The sequence below is a fragment of the Diplotaxodon limnothrissa genome, linkage group LG23, assembly GCF_057381915.1.
Source record: "Diplotaxodon limnothrissa isolate DT_005_m linkage group LG23, D_limnothrissa_male_GT1.1, whole genome shotgun sequence".
NCBI lineage: Eukaryota > Metazoa > Chordata > Actinopteri > Cichliformes > Cichlidae > Diplotaxodon > Diplotaxodon limnothrissa.
Window position 1 is genome coordinate 4,123,748 of NC_140617.1, and position 27,711 is coordinate 4,151,458.

Here is a 27,711-nt window from a genome sequence, read left to right on the forward strand (position 1 = left end):
CTTCGTGTAAGGGAGGGGCCTAAGTAGGTCCGTGCTGAATGCACACTACGTGTTTAACAAACAGCACAGCTGTAAGAGAATGGAAAGTGTACTGGAAAAGGTCTGCTTTAATTTAGCCTTTTAGTTATTTATTTTTTAAAACAAAATCTAAACAGGTCTTAAAAACACCTGTTGTAAAAAAAATAAATAAAAAAAGATAAGAAGCAACAATAAATTAAAAGCTACAGTAGAAAACTCTTAGAAACTCTCAGGGTTAAACAATTGTGTGCAGTTTCCAGTTTCCTTCGGACTACACATAACCAGCGGCTTAGTATTGTGTTCTTACGAGCAGTGGTTAGTTAAGCGATTAATTAACAACACTCTCCCGGGTGGACACAGGCATCAAAACGAGCAAACCCCCTCGGGAGAGCAGCCACGACGACAGTGGGGAGTGACGTTTGATTTGTCCAAAAGAAACTCGCAGGAAGTGACGCCTCCCTGTACGCGACGGGCGGGATATCCGCAGTAGTAAGCTAACTAATAACATGGCGAAGACTTACGATTACTTGTTTAAACTACTTTTAATCGGCGATTCCGGCGTTGGGAAGACCTGCGTGCTTTTCAGATTTTCAGAAGATGCCTTCAACTCAACGTTTATCTCCACGATAGGTGGGTAAAAGCCGAATTATCGGTGTGGTTTTGGACGAAAAGAGACATAGGAGTAGCCCATCCCGACAGGCTAATTCTGCTAACTTTTCTGGCTAGCATTCATATTGTACTACAGGCTAGTCAGGAAGCTTTCAACCGGCTAGTTAGAGGGGCTTTCCAGAAACCTCACAGACGTTGTAACCGGCCTGAATATTTGGCAACCTCAAATATATGTGATTTCCATGAGAGTGCACCCCACCTGACATTTTTATCGTAATAAATACTTTAACAGGGGTAAACTGAGCTAGCATGCTTCAAAGCTAACAGTGATAGTTGGCACTGTCATTTCCCTTATGACAGACTGCCCTGTACTTCGCACTCATGCTGCCAACGTTACAAAAGTGTGAATTATCTCGTGCATTAAAAACAGATATTGTTACTGTCTGTGGGGTGGTCAGGCAAAGTTTGTGGTGCTTCTAAAAGACAATTGATGTGACTTTTATTTTCTTCAGGTATTGACTTCAAAATCAGAACAATAGAATTAGATGGAAAGAAGATCAAGCTACAGATATGGTAAGATAGACAAGTCCATAAATTGTCTTCATCTGACAGGGTTTGGTGATGGATGACAGTGATATTAAGCTGCCTTCAAACTGAAAGTCAGCAGCATAATTCAGCATGCCTGCACTCTTTACTGTTTAGAATAATTGTTCTAAAATGAGAAGCATTTCTGATGAAGAAGCATTTCAGTATGATGCAATGCAATTTAACAGCAACACAAACTAATTTAAATCAGAAATTTATTATTTAAATTATTTAAATCAGAAAGAATGTTTCATAACAATGTTATCGTTAAAAACAGGTATTTACTTGTATTTACTTATCTACATGATCACTGCCATACCTGTATTTTCTGTGTGTATTTATTAACTTACAGATGGAAAGTTCCCAATCAAACAGACTCTTTGTACTCCCCACATTTGGTCTGGCCACCATTGGTCTAACCCTTCTTGGGGTTAATGTTAAGTCTTACCCTAAATCTAATCCTGTATATTTTAGAGAAAGACAAAAAGTACTTGATATTCTTAGAATTATTTTCTTTGTCCCCCTATTCATAAGACTTGAGATAAATTCAAAAGCAAAATACCACACAGCCTTGGCTTGGGTACCTAGCGTCACAAACGGTAATGACCTCACATTGTTGGTGTTAGCTGAACAAGTTATTGTATAACTGCTGGACAGTATCTACTACTGTAACTGACCAGAATAGGATTGTGTCAAGCGAGGAAAGTCACCAACACTTGTATGGAACACTCGGAAACTTGGTCCTGCTCCCTATTTTGTGTGCTTTTAAAAAAATCTCTAAAAAAGCTGTTATACCCTTAATGTGTTCTGTGAGGACAGTTAACAGATGTATCTTCTGTGTAGGGATACAGCAGGACAGGAGAGGTTCAGGACTATCACAACAGCCTACTACAGAGGAGCCATGGTAAGTTGCATCGTTAGCCTTTCAGATGATACATTAGCTGAGATAATCTCTGGGAATGGAGTAGGTGAAATGATGTATGTACTGCAGCATAAACCTCTACTAGAACCACACCCCACATTGTTGTTAATGCCATGTACACCTGAAAAATCAGGTGTGCTCACTACAGCACCTTGGCAGTTTTTGCTAGTCCCTCCTACAAGCATACAGTTAGGTTTACAAATACAAGCATACTAATTGGACCTTCTTACCTTTGATCAAAGTCCTTTTACTTTGCTCCAGCACAACATGATTCATCACCGGTCGACGATGTTTCATCTCAGTTTCGTTTTATTGACATAGTGCTAATTAATAACAAGTGGTTATCTCACAGTGGTTACATGAGCTGCATATTTTCATTAGAGTTGATTCTCAGCTCTGTTTCTGTGGATCAGATAGATTCAAGAAGTACGCGATGACAGCACTGATCTTAGGTTACTGTGTTTTCTTATGTCTTCTGCTCTATGACCTCTGCAGGGCATCATGTTAGTGTTTGACATTACCAATGAGAAGTCCTTTGAAAACATCAAGAACTGGATACGGAATATAGAAGAGGTAAAAACCTTGCATTACTCGTACTTTTCTAGTTCTTTCTGTTCAGATTTCTTCCTCTTTGGTTAATTATTGATTTTGATCTTCTACAAAGTGCTATAGAGTAACGCTGTAGTTTTGATTCAGTTTCTGTTACGATTAAAATTATTATACCCAGATAATTAAGATAAAGCAGTTATTGTGCTAGGCCCTGTTTTGCAGGAACCCTCTTGTTTTGCCTTCTGCACATCCTTTTCCTTGTAATTTTGTCAACAAATAAAAGTCCAAATCCTCCTGCAGGGCTAGGTTTATTTAAGCAGCTTAATCTATTTGGGTTTTACAGAATAGTTGTAATTATAATTTTTGTGTTAGGGCTCAACGATTGGTATCAAATCTGAATTTCTTGTGCTTAGAATATCAATTTGGACAATAGCTGATGTTTATGCCCATGTTTTGCATTGTTATTTGTTATTCATTCTCCCTGTTGTACCAGAGAAGCAAAATTATAATTATAACGTAATAGCAGAACTATTTTAATGTTACTACATTAAATGTAAACATACAGATTCATGCAAAAGTTTTAATCATTCACGATAAAGATTTTTTTTGGTGAAAAAATAAATAACTAAAAAAAATCCAGAGGCCTTCTTCGTCAGCCTTATAAATAACCAACACAGTATTTAATGAGTGTAAAATACACAGCAGATAAACATCAACATCAGTTACCTTTAGTAACAATGTTCTTATTTACTGGTGAGCTGGTGGCATTGAACAAGGTGAAAACATACCAGTATATTCTTAGTATATATGAGGTAGCTTTCCTACCTGTTCACCATGAGTTTCTTTTTCACAGCATGCATCAGCAGACGTGGAAAGGATGGTCCTTGGGAATAAGTGTGACGTTAATGACAAGCGTCAAGTGTCCAAAGAAAGAGGAGAGAAGGTGGGAATTGATTTGTCGGTGATAATGTTACTCTGAGGTCCCTGCAAAATAAAAGTAGTGTCTGAATAGTCCCACTAATGACTCTTTTCTTCTGCTGTTAGCTGGCGCTGGAGTACGGTATCAAATTTATGGAGACCAGTGCGAAGGCGAACATCAACGTGGAGAATGTGAGTTCAGTTTTCAGTAATTATTTGCTAGTTGTTGAAAGTGGTGTTGTGGAAGATGGCCAGCTTAATTTATGTTTTTACTCTGTAAAACTAGGGGACAGCACATGTGCGACAGCTCAGATGTTAAATCATTTTTAACTCTTGAAATCCACACCGGACAACGACACAATTGTACTTCCTATTAGCAGGAAGCAGGTTCAAGCAGCTCTATCAGAATATTACAAGCATACCTAAAACCAAATATTTATACGTTATAAGAAAAAGAATTATTATTATTATTATTATTATTATTATTATTATTAATAATATTTATTTATCCCAAAGGTTGGGAAATGACTTTGATACTCTTAGCTAAGTTTTTCTTTGAAGCATAAACGACGTGACTAAATATATAGGTAGAATATAACAGTTCAAAATAACTTTGAAAGGTAAAGTACTACAGATCCAATAAATCAAAACTTTTAATATGATCAAATAATGATCTTAAATCTTTCTTTTTATTCTTTGTTTAAAAGGGACAGTGCAGTTTAACATAGTCCAAATATAAAGCATGAAACTGATGTACTGCACATAAGTTTATAGCTATTGCTAATTTCTAACTATTGTCCCTTGTTGGGCTTACATTCATAATACACAAAGTTACAACATTCAATTACATGAAAACCAAAATACACCATGAATATAACTACAATTAATAATGTAAAAAAGAAGGAGATAATTTTATCTGAAATGAATGTGGCTATTATGGCATGACATGGTTAAGAGTTTCTGTGTCTTTAAACACATTAGAGAAAGTTTCCAGCTGCAGTGTGGTCAGAATCCATTAATCATGCGCAGCCACAGAATCCAAACCTTTTGCTCCTTCAAAGTGGATACAAAGAGATATAGCAAAGATGAATTCCTTCGAGTAATATGGTCGCATTCCAGCAGCTAGTAATTCAGTATTCAGGCCGCAGGAATGTTTCTGAGCTTTGACACGACTGGGATTTCCCCAATTTTCAATCGTAATAAGTGTAATCCCTCCACATATCTTCTTACTGCTCAGATTAATATCCCTGTCTCCCCCAAAGTCCTAAAGCCAGAGGCAAGGAAGTCTGAGTGCAGCACACCAAACTGCCCTCACTGGGTTTCCTCTGGTCTTGGGGCGTTTTCACATGCACATGCACTTTGTTGTAAACTCGTAGCTTTTCCTTGTTTTTTTTGTATTCGGTTTCTTTTCACATGGAGAAAACTCCAACCAAACCAAATGTGGAACTATAAAAGACACAAGAATTATCAGTTTGCGCCACAGACACATCTGGACAATAAACAATCTTGAAAACAAATACAGTATAAAGGTAAATGGCCTGTATTTGTATAGCGCTTTACTAGTCCCTAAGGACCCCAAAGCGCTTTACACATCCAGTCATCCACCCATTCACACACACATTCACACACTGGTGATGGCAGCTACATTGTAGCCACAGCCGCCCTGGGACGCACTGACAGTGGATTACAGGGAGAGTTTAGTTAGCCCTCACTTCATTTCGTGGTTAATGACTACAGTTTTTGCCCTCGGCACATGTGTGGTACTCTCAAACTTGCAGCCTACACGTTGTAGTTGGGTCAAACGACCTCCTCCAAAGAGTCTCGGTGTGGTTGTTCTGAGCTGTGCCTGAATCTAATCACCGTATTCAAAACCGCACAAACAAACCACCCTAAGAGGAAAATGAATTATTAATAGAGCACTTTTTAATAGCACATGTTTGCCATAGAAGGCACCAAAACAACACATCCAATGAAACATTGATTATTTTTGATGTTTTCATTATTCTAATAATAAATAGAGGGTAATAAGAAACCACTCTGAGTTAAAAGCCAAACAAAATAAAAAAACGAGTGATTGTCCAAACACTTTAGATTCCCTGTGATAATTGCTGGAACACTTGTTTGGGATTACATCGTCTTGTTGTTTATTATTTATTTCTTAGTGATAATTGTACTGAATTATTGCTTCGGTGCGGTGTAATGATCTTATATGTTCTGGGTTTTTTTTGGTCTGCAGGCCTTCTTAACGCTTGCCAGAGACATTAAGGCAAAAATGGACAAGAAGCTGGTAAGAAAGTAGAGAAGTGAAAACTCTATTAATAGCTTACCCACAGTAGTTTCAGTAGGTATGGTGTTAATGGTGTTTTCTGGTGTCTTGGATGTTTTTCTAATTAATGGGCTTTAACATTTGTGCATTTTAGGAGGGAAACAACCCACAGGGCAGCAATCAAGGAGTAAAGATTACAGAACAACCCAAGAAGAGCAGTTTCTTCCGCTGCACGCTGCTGTGAGAAGACGAGTGCGTCGGCAACCACCATCGCCTTAACCGTGTCCCCCCACTGGACATAACTGGACAGAGCACACGCTGATCTGTTTTATCCTTCTTCATTTGTCTTCCTCCTCCTTCTGATTTGTCCCGTCATTATGTAATTAGGAAAAGTCTACCCCCCCGCCTTGGTTTACCAGTCTTCCTTTAATACCTGTGGATCTAACTGCTGTGGGCTCTGTTACATATTTAATCTCATTTCTTTTTTTCTCCCCCACCCCCCATTAATTAATATTTTCAGTGTAGGCACAAGAGTGAAAGATTCTTAACGGTCACGTCCTTAAATACTAAGAAAGATCCAACCTTTCGGCAGTGACGGATAATAATTAAGGGATTCGTTCATCAAATTTGAGAGAGTTTTAATATCTACGTAACTAGAGAGGCAAATTTTTTAAGCAGCCATTTCCTGAGTTTATCATGTTCAAAAGCTGATTGTGCACAGCTAAATACCATATGGATTGGATACAAAAAAAGAAAAAGTATTCTTCTTCTTAGAGATTAAGGACGTTGCATGTACAACATTGCCAAAACTCTGTGCACAGAAGAGCACTAACCAGAGGAGAAAGAGAAGTGGGAGACCCCAGTGCCCAGCTGAACAACAATAGGACAAGTCTGAGAAACACACAGAAACGCCTCACAGTTCCTCATCTGGCAGCTTTTTAAAAGAATGTATTTGTCTAGACTAGTTTTGAAGTGAGTAGGAAGTGCTGTTGCATTTCTTTGATCAAGAATATAACTTTTTCAGGTGCGTTTTGAGCCTTTAATCCAACACACAAAGGCTGATTCTCCAGACGCTGAACTAGCCGCATCGTTTGCTTCTTTAGTCAGCACAGCATTCTTCAGCTTCTTACATGATAAACTTGCGTTAGGTGACACGATGCAACATTCGAAGCCAGAGGCGATGGTTGCTGAAAACAGGGTATGTATGCTTGATCTTCCATTAAAGCTCAGTGATGGTTCCTGATGAATAATTCCATTTATCATTAATTTAATGCGCTATTACATAAAAACAAATATCCTTTTCCTTAAGGACGGTCCCCAGTCACCACAAACCTTTAGGCAGCGCTGTATTTGATCCTTATGACCAACAAAAGACCAGATTATACTTAAAGAATACGTGTATTACACTCATGTGTTTTTATAATATTTCGATTGTCACCTGTGCTTCCAAAGTGATGCGTACAATCCCCCCCCCCCCCACACACACACACACACACACACACACAAGATATTATACTAGATATTTGTCCTGACAGGGTGGTCTAGCTCTTTCCTTAATGTCCACATCTATGTAAATGCATCGTGTAAATATATTAAAAAAAAAAAAAATGTATGTATATATATATATATATATATATATATATATATATATATATATATATATATATATATATATATATATATTAAAAAAAAAAATTGATTATGATTCACCGTATTACAGAGTAATGCCAGCACATGTCACTCATCATATCCACAGTGGGGTTTACGTGTCCTTTCTTCTCGCGTCTTCTGCTAAAACATTCCAGTCCTCTTTAATGTGCAATGTAATGTATGAAAGAGCCCTGATTTTTCTCTTGTGTTCACATGTCTGCAGTAGGGTTGGGTTTTTAGAAAGGGGGGTAATTTAAGGGCACACACATGCTCCTTTTTCATGTTGCTTTCCACACTGTTTTAGCAATACCTACACTGACCACCTGGAGGCAACTTCAGCTACACAGCAGAAAGAGTCACAGCAATGGTGAAAGTGTGGTTTTATGCATTTGTACTTGTTCCGGTTGTCTGTTCCAATGGGGGAACATAAACACAACTGTTTCCTGGGCCTTGGATATGTGCTGTGCTGTAGCAGTATTTATGGAGTGAAAGAAATCATAGCACCAAAATGACAAAGTGCCCTTTTATGTTCTTCTTGATTATGCACTTTTCTTCCTTTTTCTTTCTGTTTTGGGAAAAAAAAGATTTCTTAACATTTATTGTCTGTGTTTATTGCAAGTCTTAACTGAAAGCAAAGAATTTGCATGCACAAGATTTCCACAGAGCCTCTCTGGGCTTCTTTAAAACATCTGAGCACTGAAACCAGAAATCTAGAGATTTTCTTTTTGTTTTCACAACATTCCCACTTAGTGATTGAACTTTTTTTTTTTTTTTTTTTTGTTTATGCATTTGCGTAGATTCTGATGCTTTTGGAAACCACCTTCTTCCACCTCTCCTCCTGTGTTGTTTTGGTCCAGTATTATGACCATCTAATCTATGCATTCTTGGTGCGTAGGAAACCTCAAAAGGCTTTGCACAGTTGACTTAATGAGCTTTATTTGAGATTAGAATTGTGCAGAGGATCCTTGATCTTGTTTTATTATTTTCTGCTGTCACTCCATGCAATTACATCGAGAGCTCATCAGAGGACAAAAAATAGGAAATTGAGCAAATCACGTCAAAGGCCAGATAAGCTGGTCCTTTGAAGTGGTGCTGAAGAGTTATCCAATCAAACCTGTAACAAAACGGTTTTCCTGTGGATTTAATGAGCAAAGCTGACATTTAATGAAATGTCAGCTTTGCTGGTTTAAATTTGTTTCGGCTGTTTCTTAAAATCACTCTCAGTTAAAATCAGTTCACAGCTTGATGAAAATCCAGCATTGTGAGCTACAGTCTGCCGTTGCTTTATTCTGTAATTCTCTCCCTTTTGCAAATGTGACAGTTCTGTGTTCACATATCTTAAGCATTCCTGAACTACAATTGGCTTTCTTTGCTGATTACTGATGGGCTTCATGTGGAATAAAGTAAATAATTCAGCAATTGTAAATAAGATCTACAATGATTGTACTGTAGTTTCGTAAATCTTATTGATCTACACTTTTTGTAGATATGTGTACTTTTGATGATTTATTAAAAATGAGATTCTTAAATGTGTCCAGTATGTTTTTCTGTGCAAAAACACAAAACATTTGCAGGACAAGTGCTCTTGATGTTTTTCTTTAATTGTGTAGGTACACCTGTTCAGCTGGTTGTTGATGCATCTAACCAATCACATGGCAGCACCTCAGTGCATTTAGGCATGTAGTCAAGGTCAAGATGACCTGTTCAAACTGACAGATGCTGTCCCCACTGCTGTTCTGCATAGGCCTGAACCGCCCAGGCTAGATCATTAACATGACTTTCTACGGATACCGACTACAGGATGGCACAATTGTTATCCTCTACATCAAGCTGTATGCCAGGAGTAAATGAGACATATTGCAATGTCATTCAGGCTGGAAAAGTGTAACAAAGAGGGAAGATGGTTAGAACTGAGAGGATTGCACAACCAGAAGACGACACCGAGGACAGCTACAAGTACCTGGGAATCCCACAGGCAAGTGGGAATCACGAAGAGGCCGCTAGGAAAGCCGCAACCACCAAACACCTGCAGAAAGTAAGCAAGTCCTGAGCAGTCAGATGCCTGACTCGGATAATCAGCTGGCTAAAGGATGAGATGGAATTCCAGCACCCTGAGACTGTCTGCTAAGAAGGACGGCCGAGGACTAGTGAGTATCAGAACCACCATCCAGGATGAAACAGCAAACATCCATGAGTACACTGAAGTAAATACCTCAGCATTGACCCCAAACTAGGTAAGTGGCTCGAACAGATCCAGAGCACAGTCCCATAAACAGAATTAATATATATACACTGTATATGTCATTATATATCATCAATTGGTTAACTGGTTGCACCATGACACCAGTACAAATTGAAAATTTTGGTTCCTATAATCCAGTTTCTCTGAAATCTATTTATTGATGTTTTCCCATCCGTGATGTAGAGTTTTGCGTTGCAAATGAATCTGCCACTCTACCACATGGTAATATGCAAATGTGTAGCCTACGGCATCGAAGTGGCGCAAAAACTGCGGAGCAGTCTATCGCCTCATATTATCACGGGGATCTTGAGAGACTTGATTATTTCTGTACAAATGAGGAGATTTGTGGAGTCAGCATGCCATCTATTCCACACCCTCTGTAAGCAAGCGTATTGTACTCGTGCACTTCCTCCTCAGCCTTACAAACAGGGAAAGAATATGCCCGCAGTCTGAGCTGCAGCTTTCACTTTAGTCAGCTGATGGAACCATGATTAGACTGAGGCTACTTCTCCCTGCCGCGTTCTCCTCTCTGATGTGGCACTGGTTTATTTTCTTCTCTATCAGTAGTTGGCAGTTTAAGGAAGCTTTAAGGTGTACAATAGGGGCCTGTTTGCTTGAGGAGAAGACATATGAGCATTAGTGGTTCCCTGATAACTTTCTTCACCAAGGTTTGAAAAAAAAAAAAAACCCAAAAACGTATTTTTCATAAAATTGTGGAGGAGGTGGAGTGCGTAGGTGGGGGCACTTCGTGTATAAATGGAGAAGAGCCCTGCAGAAAGATTTGCACTGGAGCGCAACACTTCTGCTTCACACCAGAAAGACTTTGACCTTTGCTCTGACTTTTTTCTTTTTAACAATTGTCAGGTGGGCGGTGGATTTTCTCTGAAGCGGATGTCGATATTACAGGAATTTTTTTTTATTGAATCATAAATCAGTCAATAAGTCACCTATTATGCCTGAAAGCAGGATCTATTTTTCTTTAAAAGATGCTCACCTGTATATCATGCACTGCATATAAAAAAAATATGTTTTTACTAATGATAAGTTACATAAAATGCTGTGGGATGCGAACGTACTGCATGTCGTCAGTGACGTCTAGGAAGTTTCCCAGATGTAAATTGTTTTTCGGCACTCTGTAAAAATCTGGCCCTGGAGTAACGTGGGAGAGCTGGAAAGTACTGATAAAGTCTTTTGAGGTTTTTTGTTGTTGTTGCTTAAAATCACTCAGACTGTAGCCTCTCCTTTCACTTGTGTTTTATCTCCAATCTGTTAAGTCAGAACAATCACTTGAAGGTCATTTTCTCCACAGCTTTGCGCATGTGTGCTTGTGTGCATACAGCCACAGATACAATCAAGACATGCAACTTCAGCCTTAACGTATGTGGAGTATCTGAATAATTTAATTTCTTATTTAGTGATGCTATTCAGTGTTTTCTATGTGTCTCTTAAAAAAACTATTCTACTGTACTTAAAAATTTACTGTATTCTACTTGGATCGAGTAGGGTTTTGGCCCCGCCCCCGCCCCCAGACAGGTTTTTTCAGGTGCGCGAGCTCAGCCGTGTCATTCTATCTCGGAGCTGCCAGACAGGGTGAGTAACTTTTCCTATGAGTTTGTATTTGACGCCAGAAGCAACATTATTGAGTTTTATTCACAAAATCAGTATTCTGTAATGAATTATGTGTTCATATTGCAAATTTAAGATGAATTCACAAATATAATTGATAAAGTCTTACAACAGGTACTGCTGTAAACAAAGGTATTAGTGAGTAGACTCCATCCTTTAGCTCTTTGTCATTTTAAAGGAAAACTGCATTATGTTTGAGATTGTTAAAATGCACGGGAACTAATAATAATTCACCTGAGGAACTGTTGATAGACATCACAGAGCACTTCACCTGCAACAGGAACAATGAATATTTAAAATGCATATTAACACCCAGCTTTCACACCTGTATGTGGTCTCTACTGTAGGTGCGTAGTTAATGTACAGACTAAATATACTAACTTCTTCATTTGCAGGTCTTTGTGCTCAGTGACTTTTCCATTAGCCATAACTGTCGATTAAATGAACCATTACGCAGGAGGATGGAGGGAAGTCAGACGTTTCAGGGACAACGTGATCCTTACACCTGGTTCACAGAGTCTCAGCTCCAGTCTGTCATCAGGAACGGTGTAGTCCCGGAGTGGTTTCATGGGATCATTTCCAGAAAGTAAGTTTATGAGATATATAATTGTGCTCGCATTATCATTATAAAAGAGGGAAGAACATTAGGTTATTCCAGCTTTCCAGGACCCTTCAACCCCAGAAACAACCCTGATAACTCATAAACTACAAGGTCATTCTAAATGTGGGTCTTGCATAAATTGCTAGTACAATAAAAATGTAAAACCATTAGTGGCAACATCATCAATGTTAAAGGCTTCATCGCTTATAAAACTAAAAATGTGGTCTATATGACATAGTGCCTATGTAATGCAACATCTATAGGAGAAACATCCCTGAAAGAGAAAATTAATGAACATTTAAGTTGTACAAAGAGGAATCATTTAACCAGTCCTGTTGCAAGACATTTTATGAAAAACATTGCAGCTTGCCTTTATTTTTTTATAGGCATTGAAACCATTAAAGAGTCGGTAATATGAACTTTATCAGGGAAAAGACAGAAGCATTCTGGATATTTTGTTTAAAGAGTTTATTTCCTGCAGGTATGAATAAGAATCTATTTTGTTTTTATGTTTTTAATTAGATTTTCTAATACTGATGTTTTTTTTTTAATATATGAGTGAATGTGTGATTGGTTCATTTGACTTTTTTTCTGCAGTATACTGTTTTATTTAAACACACACTGTTTGGTATTTTGTAATGACCCTGATGAAGGCCGCACGTCTTCACCTCATATCATATCATACCTATATCATTACCTTCCATCTACTCCAGTGGAAGGCAAACAGTCCAAAATATGAGGAGCTAAGACTGAAAGATATCAGTTTTCATGACCTGATGTGATTGTCTAACTGACTGAACATTTTGTAAATGCTACATTTCTTTATTAATGTTTATTAAACTGTTAAATCATTCACATGCCACGGTATTCCGATATTTCTGGGAAAGCACAGGGTTAGACTCTTTTTCTCTCAACCGCCCATCTAATAGCCTTTGAACATCTAGGCACAAATATGTGTCAGCAGAGATTTGCATTTACTTTTCCTATAGGTTTTTTTTTTACTCTATTTTTAGGCGGTGAGACTGAAACTAATCTTTCACTCTGCCGGTTTACTTTGGTCACTACACAGTAATTCCATAGAGTAATGGTTGATGCACTCAGCTAGCATGTGAAAGATGGTTCCATCCTGGAAGGAGACTCAAATCCCTTTAGGGATACAGCGTTAAACAAAGATACCTGACGTCCTGACGTCTTGTGAATAAGGGAACAGCTGAAAGTAGCTTACTTCACTTAATATGAGACCAAACCTGTGCTGTACAATTGCACTATGAGAGATGATTATATGGGATGTATTGCACAATTACCATGTTTTAAAGCTGTAGATCAGTTATTAAATATAGCTGGAAAAAGGACTGGTATACTTTTGATAGTTTAGTATCTTTAATTATGGTGACAGAGCAGTTAGCACTGTTGCACAGGAAGACAGTCACAGGTTTGACTCCACCAGCTGGTCTGCATGTTCTTCCTTTGACTGTGCTGGTTCTGTCCGGGTACTCTGGCTTCCTTCAGCAGTTCAAAGACATGCATGTTAGACTAGCTGGTGATTCTAAATTGGCTGTAGGTGTGAACTCTTTCACTATGTCATATGATATACAAAAACTATTTGTAGAATATGCCCAAAGGCCAGGCTGATTCCCACTATGATGTGATTCACATTTTAGTGACAGCTACGGTTTATAAATAACCCCAAACCATAAAATGTAAAGATTGAAGTGCATGCATGAAAGAGGCCTTTGTTTGTGGTCCTTTGTGTAGGACAGCAGAGGAACTGCTAATGGCTAAGCCGCCGGGTTACTTCCTCATCAGAGTCAGTGAGAGCAGGATCGGCTACACTCTCTCGTATCGGTGAGTGTTTTCAGCATGACGGAAACCTTATTTTTAAAGTAATGTGCTCACACACTTAGTGACCCTGACACTCCACTCTGTTCACTCTAATGTACTGACCAATCAGTGCCGAGGACCGCTGCAGACACTTTATGATTGATGCACTGGAACATGGCTCTTACATCATAGTGGGGGAAAACAGGTATCACCGGTTTCTGCATGACCTGGTGGACTTTCATCGTAGAACTCCCATCATGCCTTTCACTCAAGTGCTGACTGTTCCTTGTGGACAGGTGAGAAAATGTGCTTGTCTCAACTGCATTCATGCTTTTTTATGTTATTGTAAATTACAGGTTTACTTTTTAGTACATTAAATAAGCTCAGCATAAGCTAATCAAGCTAAGCTAAGTAAGATTAATTGTGTAAACTACAATAAAACATCTGTGCTGTAACTTTTCTACATCTTTTCAGGCTTCTAATGACAAGACTGACTATGCAGAACTACTGTTTTGCTCAAGAGGTCCAGACTCTAGGGCCAGTTTGCCACCAAACAACTTCCAGGTTCCCAGCATAAATCCACCAGGGTCAAGAGAGGATATCCCACCTGCCCTTCCTCACCGCCCAAATTATTTGGGAAACTCACCAATTTTGCCTCCAAAAAGCCAAACAAATAGACTCTACCCTTCTTTGGAAGATGAGTTTCAGCACAATACCTCTCCACCCCCAGCACTGGTAAAAATGGCCTTGAAAACTATTGTTCAAGCTAAAGATCTCCGTACATTGTCTGATAAAGTTATGGTTAAAAGATTTTCATCTAAAAAGCTTTTCTTTGCAGTTAGCATCCTTTTATACGAATCTAAAGAATAAGTATGGCTCTAAATCTTCATGTAAAAGGATATTTGCTTATGATGATCAGGTTTGATTTAAACTGAAATAGTAGCATGAATATTTTCTAAAAACTGAAGACAGGTCCTGAAAACATGTTATCAATGAGCTACTTGCTGTGAGTGACTGAGAAGTCTAGATTTTTGACAAATTAGAAGTAAATGTAACCCTGAGTGTTGATGGATTTGTGGTGATGCACATTTGAGATGAGGTTTTCATTAACTTTCAAAATAAGAAGTAAAGAGATCTAAAAATTAAAAAAAAAAATTAAGTTTGTCTTTATGTTCATCTGCAGCCTGTCCCAACACCCAGGAAGAAATATACAGGTGATAATCCTCCATCCAACCAGCCTCCCGAAGTCCCTTCTCGAGACTGCATCGCTCTGAAGCAGAATCAGGCTGTCAGAACAGTCTCTGCTCCTGAGAATCTGCCCACGTTTGCAGGCTCCGAACAACCGCCCACTACCAACAACCAGCAAGTGAGGAATCAAGAAGTAAAGCCGTCAGTCGTCACCAACCTAAAGAACTTCAAGAAGAAATTCCAAAAGAAGAGGGGCCCGTTGCAGGATAATTCATACGAAGAGATTAACACTGACAGGGGTGAAAATGATGAGCACGAGTACCAGGAGATCACGAGGGATCTGACCTTTTGTGAACCACCACTTTCCTCCAGCTGCACTCCTGTGAAGCTGACTGATGACATGTTACCCTTAGAATATATGCCACCTCCACCTTTTGCTCCAGGCTACGGACCCACATGAGAAAATAGAGTGCATAAAATATAGTGAATATGGACAGGTCACAGTGATCACCTGAAACTATAATAAACAAGTGTGTCAAGTCAAGGAAGAGGTTAATGTGTACATGTATCCTCATCTGGGCAAAGGAGAGGAAGTGGAAAATACTGCATTCGTCCAACCTTTATGATCCTTTATCTTTATGACCTTTGTTCACCTAAAGAGAGGCTTAATGTCAAAGCATTGCACCAGTCTTTCATTCTTAGGATGTGTCTACAACTGGCTAATGCAGACACTGAAACACAGTGAAACAGCTAGACTAGACACAAAATGTGCCTATCGGTTTCTTTAAAGTTTACTAATTAAATCATTCCGTGTGTTTTCTTTTTTTCCCTGTTGTATAAGATAACAGAGGCGGGATAGATGCCTCATCCTGTTTTCTGTCTTTATGCTAAGTTAAGCTAAGCTAAGCCAACAGCTGCCACAGCCTCATAATATTCCTATTCCTTTAACATTTAGGTCGCAAGGAATATTTATTATGCATAAAATTATAGGATAGATTAAACTGCCTCCTTCATGCAAATGTATTTAGTGCCAAATTATATATTATTATTTTTTTAAAATGTTCCATACGTCAAAACTCTATTCAGACAAAAGGTGTCACATTAAAATGAATAATGCAATAAATTTGTTACATAGATGTCTACCTGAAGCCAATCTCCTGCCATCTTTGCATACATGCTTTCAAATTGAGGTTAAAGTTTTTCATACACTTATTTGGTAGGATATTAAAGTCTAAACATGCTCAGGGGAATTTTTGCGTAGCATATGCAAATAAGAAATAACAGCTGCTTTGAGTAAAGGTGGCATGCTGCTGCATCACATGCAGATCTCTGATCAGAAGTGTGATAGAGATGATGAAAGAGAGAGAGAACACCCAAACTGGTACATTTTTTACAGGTGGAAACATACAGCAGTGCGCTCTTAAAAACATTATTTTGATTTTATGGCAAATAAAATTATAGCTAGATAGCTAAAAGAATACAGAGCTAGAAAAAAGCACTTCTAATGTTCATTCTTTATTTCTTGATGCATGCTCAATCAGTGGGTTTTGGTCAGTGGTTGTTGATCAATGGTCATGAGAATTTGCATAATTAAGATTAAGAAACTGACCTCCCAGCTCATTGTTCCTTCAGTGGGCTGGTTTCAGTCAATATGCAAATGTACTGTTTATAAGATTGGGGAAACCTGCAGTCAGCTGAGACTGAAGAAGTTACCTGGATGAGTGACGAAACGTTTCTCCCACAAAACGCTACGTCCAGATGAACAGAATCAACTTTGGGAGATTCATGCTTTATTCATCCCTCCACACTGTACTGACAGAAAAGTCTTGTATCATTACGGACTACCATCTAGTGGCAGCAAAAGACACAGGATGCTTGCACAATGAGTAGTACAACAGCGTCAAGGTGTCTGGCTTTAAATGGTTACTATTTTCGTGTTTTACTTTATTACTTTAAATCAGAAGGAAACAGTTACTAATAGCTGAGACTATTTTAAACACGTATATACTCACCAGCTACTGTATGAGTGCTGTAGCTATTATATGATTATTATGAGCTTGTGTAAGAGAAAAAAAAATCAGCTTAACAAAAGCAATAAATCTCAAATATCAACATCTATATAACACTCATAAATATTTATAAAAATCGTTGGGGGGTTTTGCCTCGATAAGGAGGGTTTTTCTAAATATTTTTTGTTATATTGTTTTCTAGAGGAAATTGTCATCTATGTGATTGAGCGCAAAAATAAAGTGAAAAGTAAAGTAAAGTCGTACAAAATCCATGATCAAAGTATAATTAATTTTCGAATATCCTGTCGACTAAGTGCGATCAAGAAAACAGAATCGACCGAGATGTCGCTGTTAGCCAACTCGATATAAGGAAAACAGCTGTCGGTGTTCGCCTGAGCAAAGGAGGAGCAAAAACCCCTTAATGAGTTCGATTTGTTTTCATTTCTGTTTAGAGTCACAACGGGACGACTGCCAGCATTTAAACACCGCCCTCCCTGGCTACAAAGGTGAGACAAAACACGCGAACCCGAACGCCTGGGGGCGACGTGACATCATCCCTAAAGCCTTTGGATTCCAGCTCGGGATCTTCCTGCGCTGTTTCATGTAAGGATCTAGGAAGCAGTCCCGCTATCTGAATCGACGTGTCTTTAGTTTTTAAAACAGCAGAAGCGGAAAGTTTCTTCTCTATATAAGCCAAAAATCTCAGCGAGAGTATGTCTTTCGTCCCAGGTCAGCCGGTGACTGCTGTTGTGGTAAGTTTGAGGGCTGTGGCTCTCCACATTTAACCGCACTCTATTGTTCAGCTTCTCACCCGACTTTAGCACCAAACCGTTTCGGTGCAAACTCTGAATTAACTAATGTTGGGTAACTACACGCGCTAACCAGCTAACTGGAGTTTTTGCTAACAGCAGAGCGACTTTCTTTGTTTAGCTAAAAGCAGTTGAGTGAGAGCAGCTGAACAGATATGAGCACTTTATGTACCCAGTAATGTTAAATTTAACCGAATAACTCATTAAATCACTGCAGCAAAGAAGTGGGCACTAACGCGGGACACAAAGGGTGACATGAAGTTGACCGTTAATTAAAAGACAACTGAGTTTATCGTCAGAAAACTGCTGTTAATGAAAATGGGCGTCGCCACCTTTGTAAATCAGGCTTCCTGGTCTTCTCCAAAGCTGAAGATCTAGCTGGAGATGGACAGCTGGGATTTTAGCAGGCCTGTGTTGTAGAGCAGAGTGTGTGACAAGCACTAAATTATCAATACTAGGAAATCTGAGCAATTGCTGTGATTTGAGCTAACTGATAAGTCAAGTTTTTCAGAGTCAAATCTTTGTTTAACTTTATATATTTTCATAAATCACTGTTGTTCGATCTTATTTTGCTTTTATTTGACCTTTGCAGCTCAACATTTGTCCCCCCAGAGTCCCTTTTGTATAAATAGACTGAAATATTGACGTAAAAGAGGCATTGCGTTTAATTTGTCCTGATCAAATAAAACAGCAGTCAGTGATTTGTGGGGATTGGATGAGGGTGGATCCATGCCCACCCAATACATCCACCTTGTTGCCTGTGTCCCCTAGCATCAGAGAGTGTGCACGGGCAGGGAGGTTGTTTATCCCAATCATAGTCTAGTCAGTTGTGTGTAAGAATCAGTTTCTGTAATGTCTTCTAAAATACATTTTTAATTCTTTAATATAATATTTTTTTAATGATCACTCAGTTGTGCCCCTGCTGGTTGACACACACTTCAGATCAAGCCACCTCCTATAATGAAATACTATAAGATAGAAGTCCTGACTTACGCAATAATTGCGCTACTCTACTATCATTGTTTTTTGTTCAAATCAAATTCAAATTTTATTTGTCACGTACACAGTCATACACAGTATGATATGTAGTGAAATGCTTGGACAACTGCTCGTGACCTAAAGAAAACAAAAAAGGAAAGGCTATGAATAAGATAGGAAATAAATATGAAAAATTAAAAAGGGTAAATTTAACTAGGAAGGAATAAAATATAAATTAAGGTTAAAAATGAAATAACTGTACAACACAAATTAGAATGAAGGGTAAATTTAACTGGGAAGAATAAGATAAAATATATAAATTAAAGTTGAAAATAAAATAACTGTACAACAAAATACACAATATAGAACTATATAAGAATGTATGAAGAAATCTAAATATAAATAAATATATACACAATAACAGCAGCTGTACAAGTATTAACCGGAAATGAAGAATATAGTGACCAGTGTTGTGCAAAAACAAAGTCCAGAAAGTCCAGTGTGTGTGTAAGAACTGTATGTGTGGGTCAGTACTGTGTGGTGGTGTGATTGAGAGACCGTATCGCCTGCGGGAAGAAGCTCCTCCTCAGTCTCTCTGTGTTGGTCTTCAGGGAGCGGAATCGCTTTCCTGACCTCAACAGAGAGAACAGTCTGTTGTTGGGATGGCTGAGGTCCTTCACCATCTTCCTGGCCTTGGTCCAGCACCGCCTGCTGTAGATTGAGTGCAGGTCAGGGAGCTCGGAGCGGATGGTGCGCTCAGCTGACCGCACAACCCTCTGTAGAGCTCGTCTGTCCTGCATGGTGCCGTTCCCGAACCAGGTTAAGATGTTTCCCGCCAGGATGCTCTCTATGGTGCACGAGTAAAAGTTCCTGAGCACCTTGGAGGGCAGTTGGAAGTCTCTCAAGCGTCTGAGGTGGTAGAGACGCTGTCGGGCCTTTTTCACCACGGTGTTGATGTGACAGGACCATGACAGGTCCTGCGTGATGTGAACTCCGAGGTATTTGAAGCTGTCCACTCTCTCCACTGGGCACTCGTTGATGACGGGGGTCTGGTAGTTCCTCTCCTGCTTAGTGCTGAAGTCCACTATCAGCTCCTTTGTCTTACTGACGTTTAGAAGGAGGTTGTTCCTCTGGCACCAGTTCTCCAGATTCCTAATCTCCTTCACGTAGGCCGTCTCGTTGTTATCAGAGATCAGGCCCACCACGACGGTGTCGTCAGCAAACTTGATGATGGTGGTGGAGCTGGTAGTGGCCACACAGTCATATGTGTACAAAGAGTACAGCAGGGGGCTCAGAACACACCCCTGGGGGGCTCCAGTGCTGAGAGTGGTGGAGGCTGAGACATGTCCGCCCATCCTTACTACCTGTGGTCTGCCAGTTAGGAAGTTGGAGATCCATTGACACATAGATGAGCTGAGTCCCAGATGCTCCAGCTTGGTGGTGAGTGTGGAGGGAATTATGGTGTTAAATGCAGAGCTGTAGTCTATGAAGAGCATTTTAACATAATTCCCCCTTCTAGTGTCCAAGTGAGTGAGTGATGTGTGGAGGAGATGAGAGATGGCATCGTCTGTGGAACGATTTGGACGGTAAGCGAACTGTAGTGGGTCCAGTGTGTCTGGTAGTGAAGAAATGCCCTCAAAGGACGTGTGGGTGTGTTTAAATTCCCGTTAACTTTTCAGACATTTTTTGAGTCATGAATTCTCTCATACAGGAGGTAGTTGCATAACATTGTAACACACACACACACACACACACACACACACACACACACCCCCCCTCTCCAGGGGCCAAAACCTAAAGACATAAATCCAAAAGTTTGTTTTATTTTCAGAATAATGTTTTTGTTTTTGATATATCATAGGACCAATAGTAAAACTGCATGACCAATTTAACATAACGGCAGCATAACAGACACTCCATGTTTGAGCTTTTCCCCCTGATAATTCAGCTAAGAAAATGTTAAAATATGTAACTTGAATAAATTTTTACAGGTAATGTCAAATTTGTTTCTGCCTGGAAGTTTCTTGTGGCTCCTTCTTGCACTTATAAAGTTATGAGGAATCAAAAATGCCGGAAAGAAATGTGGCAAATTTTAAATTGCAAAATTTTGACCTACTTTTTTAACTTTGAGAATTTGTAACTTGAAAAGTTTTTACAGCACAACATCATTCGCATGAATTCAGTAAATATATTACATTTATTATGCATTAAAAAGTCAGTGGATTCGAAAGGTGGGAATGTATTTTTCTTGCTTTAGCTGTTAGAGTTACATAATTTGAAATAAAATTTATACAGTACATATAAGTATTATGTCACAGGTCTACACAAAAATACCTTTGAAGCAGGTTTACTGTAATACACAAACTTACTAGATGTTTGTTTGTTTTTTTTTTCATCAAGTCTCGAACAACTAAATCACCTGTGTTGGCGTGCAGGTACACCTCAGCCCCCTGAAAGCTCTAATCTATATCAGATGTTATGAGGAGTCATAATAGACTGGTGTACGCCTTTTAATGCACAAATAACAGCTATTAAAAATGTTGTGTGATTTTCAATTCATGTCTATAAAATTATACATCCCTAGCAACCACCTAGCAACAAGCTGAAATTGCCCATTGTTAGCATATAAAGAAAGACTTCTCACTGTGATTGAGTATATCGGTTTGCCAACAGCATGAACACGTCAAAAATACTGTAGCATACACATGCTGACTTTTAAGTCTGCCTGTAGGGTCCTTGTGATTACGCAGACTGTGTGAATCCGGCACATTGAGAAAAGCAGCTCAAGTCATTGTCAGACTTTGGATCAGCCACACTACTGAGAGGCTGTCTGATTATTCACTGTCGCGCACACAGAGCCAGTCTTTGTGTTTTGAAGAGTCTCTCTGAGTCATCTGTCTCTGCGATGTAGTGAAACTGCAGCTGCTTGTCAGTGTCAAGGGTAGGGCCCGTCTGTCTGGACTCGAGTTAAGAAAAAACAGCCTCTGAGATCCATCGTTTGCCTGCACTGAAATCTAGAAAATGAGTCTGTGGTGATAAGTCGGTGCTTCACTACCTGACGGGAAGATAAGTTGTCCATCTTTCTGTAATTACTGCGATGTGTATGTCAGTTGGGAGTAGAGCAGGGCGATATGACCAAAAATATTTATCACGATATACATTTGAAAATTTGCGATAACGATATAACTGACGATATAATTGACACTAGACAAAATACTTTACAACTCCACAACTTTATTAGTTTAAAAAAACCCATCAATGTATTTTCACTTAAAGAAGCAGCTGTTTTTTTTTTTTGTTTTTTTTATGTGCATTAAAGTTATATAAAAATGTAACAATGCAAATTCCTTGCTGACAGTTTAACCAAAAGGCGTTTCCAGTGGAAACTGGCCGACATATCCTCAGCATAACCATGTATAATATCCACAAAACTTAAAAAGAGGTTATACACACACAATACGGTAATATTATGTTGAAGCACAGTACGTATCACTCCGCGAGGCGCCTGCCAACAATAGCCGTAATGCTCCGACAATCCATCAAGCGGTGCGGGTTCGTAGCTTAGCAAAGTCGTACTAAAACATTTGACAGATTTTCAAGCGCCGTGTACATAAAATCATTTCGAGGTCAGTAAACACAACCAGAGTTCATACAGTAAGACACACGGGATTATAAGGGGCACTGTCGATTTTCAGAAAAATCAAAGGATTGATTTTAAGTGCCATATTTTCCAAACAACACGGTAATAACGACGGCCCGCTAGCATGCTCTACCAAAAATAGTGCTTTGTTGTGTATCTGACGGACGAAAGCTAAACCAGGAAACATCAAAAGTAGTCAAAATGGCCAATTATAGCCTGGACCCCAGAGGGTTAAACAACAAGTAACGCAATAGTTACTTTTCAAGTAATTAATTATTTTTAGAATCTTGTAACTCAGTTATTAACTCGGTTAATTTTTTTGAAGAAGTAACAAGTAACTATAATTAATTAATTTTTCAAAATAACTTGCCCAACACTGATTATTTATGGGTATGGAAGTGTTTCGTTTTTCTACCTTCATAGTGAAGAGTTTTTAATCCGATCGTAGTGAAATGTGAAGGGAAGCAATTGCGTTCTTTCCGTGGTCCTGTCAACCTAATTTAACTGGAGTTTATCGTATTAACATAGCAGTGATGGAAACAAGAACATTTCAGCAAACGTGACTGAGCAGCACGCGAGAAAGCTTGGTGATAAGCCTACCCAATATTTTCCTCAACAGTATTTAATGTTTTTAAATTTGTTTTCTTTTGTTAAACAGGAACGAGTTGAGATTCAGAAGCTGCGGCAAGGAGAGAATCTCATCCTTGGCTTCAGCATCGGAGGAGGGATAGACCAGGACCCCGGGCAAAATCCCTTCTCTGAGGACAAGTCTGACAAAGTGAGTTTATCTGCAGCTATCATCTCTTTACGTGCAGTTTTTTCATCTTGATTCTCTCCCTTTGTTCTTAATAGAATATTTGTAGACAATAGTGATGTAGCCGAAAGGAATAAACCCACAAATGACCCTATCAAAAGTGAAATTATATATTTTCCATGTTTTCTGTCATGGTTATACATATACAGCGGTGGATTTTAGTATAAATGTGATCAAAGTTTAAGATGATGAGGTGCTCTGTCTTCGGGTCACTCGTTTTGGTTATGTGGATTTTATTCTTAATTTGGCAAGACGCTGAATATCCACCCACAAGTTGCAATTGCGCTAAAGCCTAGTGGTACAAGTATCCACAAAGTACTTATCGTTTTGGTTAACTAAAGGCCTGAACACGTTACTCATGGCCTCGGGTGGTGACTAAACAAACTCAGCAGAGCTACAGAGAGGAAGACTTCAGGTTTACATTAAGTCATGCTGACTGCACAGAAATGTACCAGCTGATTTGTTAGAGAGGAATAAGACTTAGATACTGGCTTCTACACTTTTACTGTTTCCTTTATTAACATATTTTTGAGCATTACAGGAACTTTGTTGTGAGAGATGTCCTCTGTGCCCTTAAATTAACAACAGATCAGGCCTCTGTCCATTTTTCTCTTTATTTTAATCCTAGTTTTACTTTAATGGGACAAAAATAATTTCTTATGCTAGTGTATCCTTTACACTTTAAGCACTTGATGCTTTCCCCCTGGGATCCTCCTCCTGTACTGCCAGACTGGCAGTATTGAAGGCAAAGGCCTTCAGGGATATTCTGTATTATTTTGGACTACCCATTTTAAACCAGACCTGCTCTCCAATTGTGGCAAAAAAATGAAATGATGAGTTCTTTGTTTTCACAGGGCATTTATGTGACCAGGATATCACCTAAAGGCCCAGCAGACTTGGCCGGCTTGAAGATGGGAGACAAAATAATGCAGGTATTTAGTGAAATGAAGTTTTTCTTTTGGAATAGTTGATCCACAAGATGGCACTGTGTACCTCAGGAGCAGTGCTGTGATGACTTTTACTTTTGGTATTTGATTCTTTTTATTTCAAACTAAGTTCCTTCCTTCTTTCCAGGTGAACGGTTGGGACATGACCATGGTGACTCATGATCAGGCTCGTAAAAAACTAACAAAGAAGAGAGAGGATGTGGTACGACTGCTAGTAACCAGGAAGTCGCTTGAGGAGGCTGTCAAACACTCTAAGTGCTCTTATCCCAAACACTAGTGTGGTGGCTCTACTTTTACACAGACTAATGCCATAGCCAAGGAATGAAGACTCACTTGGAGAACACATACTACCCCAAATAGTTGCACCGTGGCCTTTATACTCCAGTAATGCAAAAGCAGATAAGTAAACAAACTGAGACAAATCAGTTTGTTCATTCAGATCAGTCTGTAGAAAATGAGACTGTTATCTGTTTTGTTTTTTTCTCTCATTTGTGGCATATCCAATTATAACTGATCTCAGTAAATTATGTGAAATGACGCTGCTTGAATAACAGCATTTGAGATATTTGTAGCGATTATCATCTTCATTTGTACTTAAAGCAATTTAAATTAGCATTTGGAGAACATTTTATAGACCGGTTCTTCTGGGAGGAGTGTTAAGTCATTCACACATTTAGAATTTATTTGTTAAGTAATTTGTAATTTGTCCACAAGGTTATTTGGGAACAGTCCGAGTTTAATTTGTTTTCCAGCAGCTGACCAAAGTTAAACTGGACACACTGGATACACCCAGAAAAATTCACTGTTGTTTATTCATCTCAGTTAAAGAACCAATATTTTTCTGCCACTAACACAGCAACAAATGCCAAAGTAAAATCAAAGTTTTTGTAATTTAGTATTTCCAGTTTTCTTTTTCTTTAAATAATGGTACAGTGTATTGTATAAAATCTATGCAAAAAATGTCAATAGAGCCAATTTCCAATGTGTTTTTTTTTTCGTAATGATAATTCTACTGATGCATCACATTTTTCAAGTTGCATTCAGTGTAACATCCTCTCATCTGTTAAAGTAACTACACAGCCAGAATTACAGTAAAGGTGTTTCATATGAACATTACTTCACATGTTGGATGTTTCTGGATGCACACTTGTCAAATCAGCTTTCTCATTTTCGGCATATTTGCTTCCAGTTACCTTTTATCGGCTTCAGAAAGAGAACGATGCTTTTTTGTTTGTTTGTTTGTTTTTCCTGGAGGAGATGATATTCAGCAGTTAGCTCCACTGAGACTGTTTCGAGGTTTAAATAGTTTTGTTTCTTGTCACTGAACAAAAGTCCAGTTTGAAACTGTAAATCAGCCAAGAAGGAGTGAATGTTGTTTGTTAACTTGAAAATGTGCACAGGAGCCTTAAATGTATTAACACTAAGTTTTAATAATTCATTTCCAATTTACCAGTGTGGTATGATCTCATTAGTGCATCTTTCCTGCAACATGTAATAAATGACACTGGAGATGACTGGTTTACTTCTAATAAGTATGTTTGCTATGAAACCTTTTCGTACTGAAACCGATATTCTGCTACATTTCTTTTACTTTTGGGTGAACTTACTTTTTTTTTTTTTTCCATATGTAAGTTGCTTATAAAATATTAAACTTTTTACAATATTATACAAGCAATAATCAAGTTTGTAAAATAAATGGTTTGCTCAAATAAAATACCTGTATAACTGTAAAAAAAAACCAAACAAACATGCTGCTGGTCATTTATTGTTTCATACTGTACTGTAGAGTCGATTTACAGGCACATGTGGGCCTCCCAGTATTTTAAATTCATGTCATCTTAGATTCTCTAAGAGTTTTTGACGAACTGCTCTGTTGGAAACCACTGTTTCAGAAAATGTCAGTATAGCGGTATTTTTATAAAAGTTTAGCCTGCAAAATTTTATGTTTCAAACATTTTGCTAAAGACTTTGTGCTCATCTGGCAGTTTACAAAGTTTGTTTTGGTATTTTTGTTGTTTGTTTCATTGTAGAACATTTGAAAAGGGAATGTTTGTCAGATATAAAAGGAGTTCTGCTTTTTCAACAATGGCCGACTGAACGCTGTTTAGAGTTGTACTATCTTGATATGTTAATGTCATTGGGTCTGATCCAAACGTTGTCAGGGTGCTCGAACACGAAACCAACAGATTCAGATAATGTCATGTTAATAGAAAGGACCGCATGTGTGAAACGTGCTAAAATCTGCGAATAACAGACATACAGTAACTGATTACTTTACCCCTCTTTTTTATGTTGCAGGACCTTCAGATAGCTTCGTCATGCCAGTTAAAGAGTAATCAGCTGACATTTCAAAGCAAAGAATCTATTCCCTGACCTTTCCGTGTTTAGCAAGGCTTTTTGATAGTGACCTCTTCTTTTATCTCTTAAATGTGTCCGCTATCAGCTATTCAAAGCATACCTTTGAACAGAGGTCTCAGATAATTCATAGAAAGGAACCTTTCCATTGTGTTGCTATAACTGCATATGCCTCTAATATTTCATTTTCCACTTTGCGCAGTGACAAATGTGTTCAAAATAACACTGGAAGTGCATTTCTCTGCCTGCAAGCTACATAATTGTAAACCCTTTTTTGGGGTACACTTATGTTCCAGGGCAATAAAAAGTAAACATTCGCACCAGTACTTCTAGATTTTAAGGTGAAATATTAAAGCTATTTAAGGGGAAAATTTAAAAAAAGGAAATGTTGTTTTTATTTGTATTTTATTAATTTCGAATAGATCAGGGCTACTGTGATTTTAAATTGTTTTGGAAAAGCTGTTTTTGGTGTTGTGTAATGCACTGCCAGTGAATTATTTGTGCTCTGAGGACCAAACACCTGAACTGAATGTGCTGTGTAATGTTTAAAGTCTTAAAATAACATCTGGACACATAATGGGAGAGGGTCGATTTAGGGCACCGCTTAGCTAAAATCCCCCCTTTGAGAAATAATTTATGAGCGAGCCGTGTGTGTGCGCTTGTTATGTTTATCAGGACAGAGGAAGCATGCTCCATTCCACTTACCTGGGCTTCATAATACTATTGCACCATGTTGTGAGACAAGAATGCGATTGTGCAAACACCAGCTAAAGCTCAGACTCGCTATCTAGGTTGGCTTTCCCTAATACCGCAACATTAATACCTTGTGTGTTGCTAGGTAACTAATGGACAGCTATTAAGTGGGTAACAGCGAGCCCCTAATTTGATTCCAGTGTGATTATTTAATCAGCACTTACCAGTCAGCAGTAGTTATTCTGTATTATTTTAATGCAGTAATTGTCAAACTTACTTAATTTGTTTGATAACATGGTGGTTAGTATGTATCAATTAATACACTTATTAAACTCATCAAAACCCAGCACACTTTCCCATCGGACTAAACGAACCACCTATAATGACATGAGTAAGAATGCAGCTTCTTGCTGCTGAAAAATAACACTAAGACAAATGTTTCTTCCTGCAAGCGGGTGAATAATTACACTA

General features: G+C 38.5%; 3 protein-coding genes across 3 annotated transcripts; all 3 read left to right on the top strand.

Moving 5' to 3' along the window:
* The first annotated feature begins 513 nt into the window (after window positions 1-513).
* Window positions 514-7,440, top strand: LOC146607305 (ras-related protein Rab-8A). Its single transcript, XM_085348922.1, has 8 exons — window positions 514-648; window positions 1,140-1,200; window positions 2,056-2,116; window positions 2,630-2,707; window positions 3,537-3,626; window positions 3,728-3,793; window positions 5,838-5,888; window positions 6,022-7,440. The coding sequence occupies exons 1-8, from the start codon at window positions 525-527 to the stop codon at window positions 6,109-6,111; spliced, it is 621 nt and encodes a 206-aa protein (XP_085205048.1). The 5' UTR covers window positions 514-524; the 3' UTR covers window positions 6,112-7,440.
* Window positions 7,441-11,846: 4,406 nt separating this feature from the next.
* On the top strand, window positions 11,847-15,455 carry hsh2d (hematopoietic SH2 domain containing). The gene is made up of 5 exons (XM_085348872.1): window positions 11,847-11,971; window positions 13,742-13,831; window positions 13,938-14,103; window positions 14,282-14,542; window positions 14,991-15,455. Exons 1-5 carry the CDS (start codon window positions 11,847-11,849, stop codon window positions 15,453-15,455), a joined length of 1,107 nt encoding a protein of 368 aa, XP_085204998.1.
* Window positions 15,456-17,575: 2,120 nt separating this feature from the next.
* tax1bp3 (Tax1 (human T-cell leukemia virus type I) binding protein 3) lies at window positions 17,576-25,784 on the top strand. The gene is made up of 4 exons (XM_085347967.1): window positions 17,576-17,756; window positions 23,090-23,209; window positions 24,100-24,177; window positions 24,320-25,784. Exons 1-4 carry the CDS (start codon window positions 17,718-17,720, stop codon window positions 24,467-24,469), a joined length of 387 nt encoding a protein of 128 aa, XP_085204093.1. The 5' UTR covers window positions 17,576-17,717; the 3' UTR covers window positions 24,470-25,784.
* The last annotated feature ends 1,927 nt before the right edge of the window (window positions 25,785-27,711 follow it).